General features: G+C 36.0%; 1 protein-coding gene across 1 annotated transcript in view; it reads right to left on the bottom strand.

The window, feature by feature from the left end:
* Positions 1 to 552: 552 nt before the first annotated feature.
* WASHC3 (WASH complex subunit 3) overlaps positions 553 to 8,342 on the bottom strand; it is a 53,376-nt gene continuing 45,586 nt past the window's right edge. Inside the window, exon 7 of the mRNA XM_021687566.2 lies at positions 553 to 806. Coding sequence (XP_021543241.1) covers positions 722 to 806 — 85 coding nt within the window. The 3' untranslated portion in view covers positions 553 to 721. The remainder of the gene's footprint in view (positions 807 to 8,342) is intronic.

Here is an 8,342-nt window from a genome sequence, read left to right as displayed (position 1 = left end):
GGTGAGGACAGCATTTTAAATATTTTTTTTCTGTTTAGGCAATAAGAGCTGATCACAAGACGCTTGCTGACTCTGAGACACATTGAAACTACCTTCAATTCAATTTCTATCTGATAATAAATATTCTAAGAATATCTGATACTTTAATAGCATAGGAACTAATGGACAAGTGGTGAAAAGCTCTATATGCTAACAAATATGACCAATAAATTCCAAATTCACACTTTCTATGACATATAAGCTTCAAGTTGTCACAGAATATTTAAATCTGGTATTAGTCTCTGTCAGAAACTTCTTAACTACTCTTACAATACAAATGCACATAATATTTTTCATGCTAAAACAGTCACAAAAATTGAATAACTCACTTAGCCAAATTCACTTTTTTTGCAATGAGTCTATCATTGATCGCCGAACTCACCCATTGACTTCATTTTCAATGCTCACCTCATCCCTGAAATATCCCATCTTAGTATTTGTAGCACTAACAGCACTTTATTTAGGTTATTCTATTTTTCAGTCATAGGCCTGTATTTTGGTAACAAGACATACTGCCAGGTTATAAACGCTTTATTTTTATTTTTTTAACATAGAGGAGGTTTGGCGGTGGATATATGGCCAGTTGATGTTTTTATGACTAGAGTTCAAGTTCAGGTTCTCTTTCTTATAGAATGTAAATGTATACCTACACATGTATATGTAACTGTTATCAAAATTAAGCTTAGTCACTAAAAGAAGATTCACTGTCTGAACTTTCTTCTGTATTTTTTTCACCTTCACCATCAGGCACTGGAGCATCTGGCCTCCTGAAAGAGAAGGGAACAATTTTTAAAGGTTTTTCCAGCTGAAAAAAAGAATTTACTAACTGTAAATTAGGTTCATCCTAGAATATTGCTGCTAATAAATCTGCCAAGTCTGCATCCTTAACTGAAAGAGTCTCCCGCTCTCCACAGCATGCTTCTCTTTGGTTTCTCCAGCACCATGAGGACCAAGTGCTGTTCCTGTGTGGGCCACAGCACTGTTTACTCTTGCCAGTCCTTACAGAATGTGCTACTTCAGCACTTTCTGCTTTCTCATTACCAGGGAGACCCAACTACAGACGGAGATGCGATGTAGAGAGGTTGGCATGCCCACTGCTACATCTCTGCAGTCTCCAAGTGTACAGGAGGCACAGAGAAAGGAAAGCTAGAAATGGAAAGAAAAGGAAAATCTTCATGTTTCAGGAAAGCTGCAAAAAGAAATTTAAAAATGGAAGAGAGTGAAAGAATGGCTATTAAGAAACAATATGGAAATTTTGCAGGGGAGAAGAGGGTCTGGTAAAAGAAGGTTCTTAATGTTTGTTGAGTGTTTTTATTTATATTTTATCTTCATAGAATGAATGTAAAAAGTATGAGCTGGCAAAAATAATGTCTCAAAGATTCCCTAGGCACAACAAAGAGATATGAGAATGGTTAAACTCCAACTTTGCAGGGATATATTATAATAAACCAAATGAAATTTAATGGTGTCATCAAAACAGTCAACTAGATAGGCTCTATAGTGTTTGTTAGTAAATCATTTAATCAATATGGTAATACTATTATTCAGTCTCTATTCACTCTTACGAAGAAAGTAAATTAAGCAAGTAAAGTATACTTCTGGAGAAATTAAGGAAAGGAAAAATGATATAGCATTGAGACCTACCAGACTTATTTCTCCCTCAGGTGCCTTGATTCTTATTAAAGAGTTAGGACATCAACCAATAAAACTTTGCCACAAATATAATTACTATTACTCAAATTAAAAAATGTACAATCTACCATTTACACTTAGTTATTAAAAATTATGGCTGAGTTTTGGCTTATGTTTTTTAATATTATATCTGTCATGATACAAAACAGAGAAATGTTGGCATTGCTCCCAGCAATGGGTCAAACATAAACCTATTTGATCTGCTGTACAATTTTAGTTTATGCCTATGAGGAAGTCACATGTACTCAATATAGTAAAACTTTAAAGCTGGGTACAGCATGTTTAAGTTTTGACTGATATTCCATCTCCCTAAAATACGAACACAAGACCATAGTCTTCATTGTTCTCCATAGAAGCAAGAACTCTAAAAGTAGTGGGCATGAATACTGGAAACATTTTCCAAGTAAATTTCTCTTTGCTATATAGGTGATTTCTTACTTTCTTTACTTTGTTAAAAAGGAAAAAATTACCAGAAGGAATTATTTGAATACTACATCGAATTATATCTATGGCAGCTCAAACAAATAAAACAATGTATACGATGCCTCCAAAATAAATGCTACTTAAGGGCAAAAGCAGCTTAAGCTTAGAAGGAGCTGAAATTATATACTTAATTTATGTGTGTAGCCATTTTTAATACTTGTGATCATCACAGCTGTATAGCATAATGGTTAAGAACACAGATTCTGGACTCAGACTGTTTGGATTCAAATCCCAGTCTTGCTACATTTTTGAGCAACTTTGGGGAAGCTAGGTAACCACTCTGGATCCAACTAATTGACTGGATTGTTATAATGATTAAAATGAGGGCGCCTGGGTGGCTCAGTCGTTAAGAGTCTGCCTTTGGCTCAGGTCATGATTCCGGGGTCCTGGGATCAAGCCCCGCATTGGGCTTCCTGCTCAGTGGGGAGTCTGCTTCTCCCTCTCCCACTCCCCCTGCTTGTGTTTCCTCTCTCGCTGTGTCTGTCAAATAAATAAATAAATCTTTAAAAAATGATTAAAATGAATTATTATGTGTAATGTATATCAAATAATATTTGGCACATAGTAAGTATATTAAATAAATGCTATCTTCTATCATCATCATCATCATCATCATCACATGCCCACCATTTTTCCAGGAACTGTGTTAGGTGCTGGAAATACAGAAATGAATAACAAGTAGTTCCTGCCCTGAAGAAGCTGATATTTTAGGGGGATATTTCAGAGGGAGACAGAAATGCAAATTATTATTATATAGTGTGATATACACGAATATAGTTGTAGTAACTATGCTTATGTGAGAAGAAAAAGTAATTCACTCTATGAGGTTTGGTTAGAGAAGATTTCAGAGAAGGGGAGACACTTGTGAAGGCTGTTAGGATAAGAGTAGGAGTTTCCCAGAAAAGATGGGAGTAAGTGGGGATGAGAGAGTCCTGAACAAAGAAAAAAAAGGCGGGGGGGGAATTCATGCCACATTTGGAAACTACAAGTCATTTGGGAGCTAGAATATAAGGTAACTGCAGTTAAAATTTGATGACATTAGACCATTTGGCAGGAGCAATAGGTATGAGAATTTCCTTCCTATTTAAGGATGAAAAATACTCCTTTGTATGCATATACTACATTGTTTAGCCATTCACCTGTGGGTGGGCATCTGGGCTGTTTCCACCTTTGTGCTACTGTGAATAATGCTACTATGAACATGGTATACAAATACATGTTTGAGTCCCTGCTTTCACTTCTTTTGGGTATATACCCAGAAATGGAATTGCACAACCTTATAGTAATTCTATGCTTAATTTCTTGAGGAATTGCAATATTGTTTTCCATAGCAGCTACACTATTTTACATTCCCACCAACAGTGCACAAGGGTTCCATGTTCTTTGTATCTTTGCTAATACTTGTTATTGCTTGTCTTCATTCATTTAAAAATAAATTTTATGCTACTTTGACTTGGAATTGCTAGGAAGACATAAGAAAAAGCATACACTAGTCCCTTTTGGATATAAAAAAGAGAAAAACTTCAAGATATTATGAGAATCAAAAGGCGTAATGTGTATGAAAATATTTTATAAGTTAAAAAGCTTTACATGAAAAACCCACAGCAAATATCATCCTCAATGGGGAAAAGCTAAGAGCCTTTCCCTTAAGATCAGGAACATGTCAAGGATGCCCACTCTGGCCACTATTGTTCAACACAGTACTAGAAGTCCTAGCAACAGCAATCAGACAACAAAAAGAAATAAAAGCTATTCAAATTGGCAAAGAAGTCATCAAACTCTCTCTCTTTGCAGATGACATGATACTTTATGTGGAAAATCCAAAAGACTCCACTCCCAAATTACTAGAACTCATACAGCAATTCAGTAATGTGGCAGGATACAAAATCAATGCACAGAAATCAGTTGCTTTCTTATACACTAACAATGCAACTGTAGAAAGAAAAATTAGAGAAACAATTCCATTTATAATAGCACCAAAAACCATAAGATACCTAGGAATACACCTAACCAAAAAGGTAAAGGATCTATACTCTAGGTACTACAGAACACTCATGAAAGAAATTGAAGAAGACACAAAAAGATGGAAAAACATTCCATGCTCATGGATCAGAAGAATAAACATTGTTAAAATGTCTATGCTACCCAGAGCAATCTATACCTTCAATGCCAACCCGATCAAAATTCCAATGACATTTTTCAAAGTGCTGGAACAAACAATCCTAAAATTTGTATGGAATCAGAAAAGACCCTGAATCGCCAAGGAAATATTGAAAAAGAAAAACAAAGCTGCGGGCATCACGTTGCCTGATTTCAAGCTATATTACAAAGCAGTGATCACCAAAACAGCATGGTACTGGCACAAAAACAGACATACAGACCAATGGAACAGAATAGAAAGCCCAGATATGGACCCTCAACTCTGGTCAAACAATCTTCGACAAAGCAGGAAAAAATATGCAATGGAAAAAAGACAGTCTCTTCAATAAATGGTGCTGGGAAACTTGGACAACCACATGCAGAAGAATGAAACTCGACCATTCTCTAACACCATACACAAAGATAAACTCAAAATGGATGAAAGACCTCACTGTGAGACAGGAATCCATCTAAATCCTAGAGGAGAACATAGCAGTAACCTCTTTGACATTGGCCACAGCAACTTCTTTCAAGATTCATCTCCAAAGGCTAGTGAAACAAAAGCAAAAATGAACTTTTGGGACTTCATCAAGATAAAAAGCTTCTGCACAGCAAAGGAAATAGTCAACAAAACAAAGAGGCAACCCACACACTGGGAGAAGATATTTGCAAATGACACTACAGATAAAGGGCTGGTATCCAAGATCTATAAAGAACTTCTCAAACTCAACATCCAAAACCAAATAATCAAGTCAAAAAACAGGCAGAAGACATGAACAGACACTTCTCCAAAGAAGACATACAAATGGCTAACAGACACATGAAAAAATGTTCATCATGATTAGCCATCAGGGAAATTCAAATCAAAACCACATTGAGATACCACCTTACACCAGTTAGAATGGCAAAAACTGACAAGGCAAGAAACAACAAATGTTGGAGAGGTTGTGGAGAAAGGGGAACCCTCTTACACTGTTGGTGGGAATGCAAGTTGGTACAGCCACTTTGGAAAACAGTGTAGAGGTGCCTCAAAAATTTAAAAATAGAGCTACCCTATGACCCAGCAATTGCACTACTGGGTGTTTACCCCAAAGACACAGATGTAGTGAAAAGAAGGGCCATATGCACCCCAATGTTCATAGCAGCAATGTCCGCAATAGCCAAACTGTGGAAAGAGCTGAGATGCCCTTCAACAGATGAATGGATAAAGAAGATGTGGTCCATATATACAATGGAATATTACTCAGCCATCAAAAAGGATGAATACCCAACTTTTATATCAACATGGATGGGACTGGAGGAGATTATGCTAAGTGAAATAAGTCAAGCAGAGAAAGTCAATTATCGTAAGGTTTCACTTATTTGTGGAACATAAGGAATAGCATGGAGGACAGCAGGAGAAGGAAGGGAAAAATGAAGGCGGGGAATCAGAGGGGGGAGACGAACCATGAAAGACTATGGACTCTGAGAAACAAACTAATGGTTTTGGGGGGGGTGGGGGCATGGGTTAGCCCAGTGATGGGGATTAAGGAGGGCACGTACTGCATGGAACACTGGGTGTTATATGAAAACAAGGAATCATGGATCACTACATCAAAAACTAATGATGTATTGTATGTACAGTGACTAACATAACATAGTAATAAAAAAAAAGTTCATAATCAAGCTTAAAACAATACCATCATTTCCAGACTGGATATTCATATTCTTAGGGGGAACAAAATTTTGGCTTTTTATGTTATGATCAGAATTGCTCTTGCTTGATCATATATATATATATATATATATATATATATATGAACCTTTTAAGTTGTTTTTCATGCAAAGAAGTTTTTTTTAAAGATTTTTAAAAATTTATTCATTTGAGAGAGCGAGCACACAAGAGCATGAGGAGAGGGGAGGGTCAGAGGGAGAGGGAGAAGCAGACTCCCTGCTGAGCGGGGAGCCCCAACTCAGGGCTCGATCCTAGGACCCCAGGATCATGACCTGAGATGAAGGCAGATGCTTAAATGACTGAGCCACCCAGGCACCCTCATGCAAGGAAGTTTTAAAAGATATGTTTGAAATAGTTGCTATCTTAAAGTACTGGCCTAAAGTTTAGTTTCTCAAAATTCAAAGGATTCACTATTAAAATGTGAAGATGAGACTTTATAACAGTTTCTCAGTGTCCTAAATATATGAGTGAATCACTAAAAAAGAGTTTATCAGCAAAATGCAGAAACACATATAAAGTCAGAGTATATTCATGATGTATCATGTATTTTTTTTTTAAATCTCAATCTTTAGTGCTTATACAATAAAAAAAACACTATTTTGGTAGCTATATTTTAATAAACATATAATTTGTGGCACCAAGATTATCCATAAAAGTCTTAATAAAAGCAAATTTTTTAAAGTTTAACTTTAACTCATTACTTAGTCTAACTATCTTTTAAAATAAATATTTTAAGCCACTTATTAAAGTTACTAAGGTTGACCTCAATAAAAAATGAGCCATAATTTAGAAAGGAAAGGAGAAGGAAGAACTAAACATATATCAATCAGTACTTTTTAGCATATCAGATGCTGTGTGTATGTTCTTTTTGATACTCACCTTTCTCCCATTTATGTGAATCAAATAAGGATGCCAACCACAATTCCTGCTGCCCCCATTCTTTCCCTATACCCTTCCTTGTTTCAGTCACATAATCCAGGGTTGGCCAGTCATTAAGCATTTCTTCCCCTGGGAAGAGAGATTGATTCAAGGGAGGGCACATGACCCAAGCTAATCAGAATGTTTCCTTAGAAATGAGCTATGATATTCCATAGTTAATTTCATTCAATTAGCAAAACTAACAATATTAAAGCCCTCATAACTGCTAATTCCTTGGCTTCAAAGAGCAAGATGAACTACTTTAGGAGAGAAGTGAAATATTATGCCAAGGAGTAAAGCTGGAATGAGGTGCTAGGAAAGAGAGAACACCAGACAGCCAGACAACAAGCACAGATGACACTGAGCTCCTAGATCCTGTTCTACTTAGACTTCTTAGCTATGTGAATCAATAACTTCCGTTTTTTTTTAAGATTATTTATTTATTTATTTATTTGAGAGAGAGAGTGAGAGAGAAAGAGCACAAGAGGGGGGAGCGGGAGAGGGAGAAGCAGACTCCCTGCTGAGCAGGGAGCCCGATGCGTTACTCGATCCCGGGACTCCAGGATCATGACCTGAGCCGAAGGCAGTCGCTTAACCAACTGAGCCACCCAGGCGCCCACTTCCGTTTTTGTTTAAGCTAGTTTGAGTTGGTTTCTGTGATTCTGAACGTGAAAAGAGTCCTAAAATACAAATATCATTGGTTTAATTTGTTTTCATTAAAGAGATATTTGTATTTGTGTTTAAAACCACAGTCACTTTAAGGACACAAAAAGCATATAAACATACTTTGGAAAAACATTTATTTATGTAGATAGTTTAAAAATATTTTTTTATTTTCTTTAACTTTAAAACCATTACATTTAAAGCAGATTAAGTGACAAAAACATTGTTAGTAAAAATACTGCTGAGTGGGTTATGGAGAGAGAATACAGTAGTTATCATTTAAATCACTTTTCAATATTGACTATAGCACACATAAACTTATAATGTCACATGATCCTGTTGTCAATTAGTAGTGTTCTGTCATAGCTCTATGCAAGGGCAACAGGTGGTCTTAAAGGAAAAAGCAAAACACTAAATTCCTGAGCCAAGATTGCACTGAGTATATATAAAGATCTCTGGGGTGGTTATAAAAGTGACAATTTAGACTTTGATATTATAGTAGCTAGTGAGACTTATTTCAGCATTACATTTATTCAAATTACACATACTTTGGTCTTTCCACTTCTGAATGCCCATCAACACAGGTATATCCTGTCCTTTGTTGTGCTACATAGGAAAACAATGTAATACTTAATACTATATATAAAAAAGAAAGAAAGAAAGAAAGAAAGAAAGAAAGAAAGAAAGAAAGAAA

This window comes from Neomonachus schauinslandi, chromosome 5 (assembly GCF_002201575.2).
Source record: "Neomonachus schauinslandi chromosome 5, ASM220157v2, whole genome shotgun sequence".
Taxonomy (NCBI): domain Eukaryota; kingdom Metazoa; phylum Chordata; class Mammalia; order Carnivora; family Phocidae; genus Neomonachus; species Neomonachus schauinslandi.
This window is presented reverse-complemented; position numbering and strand designations above follow the sequence as displayed.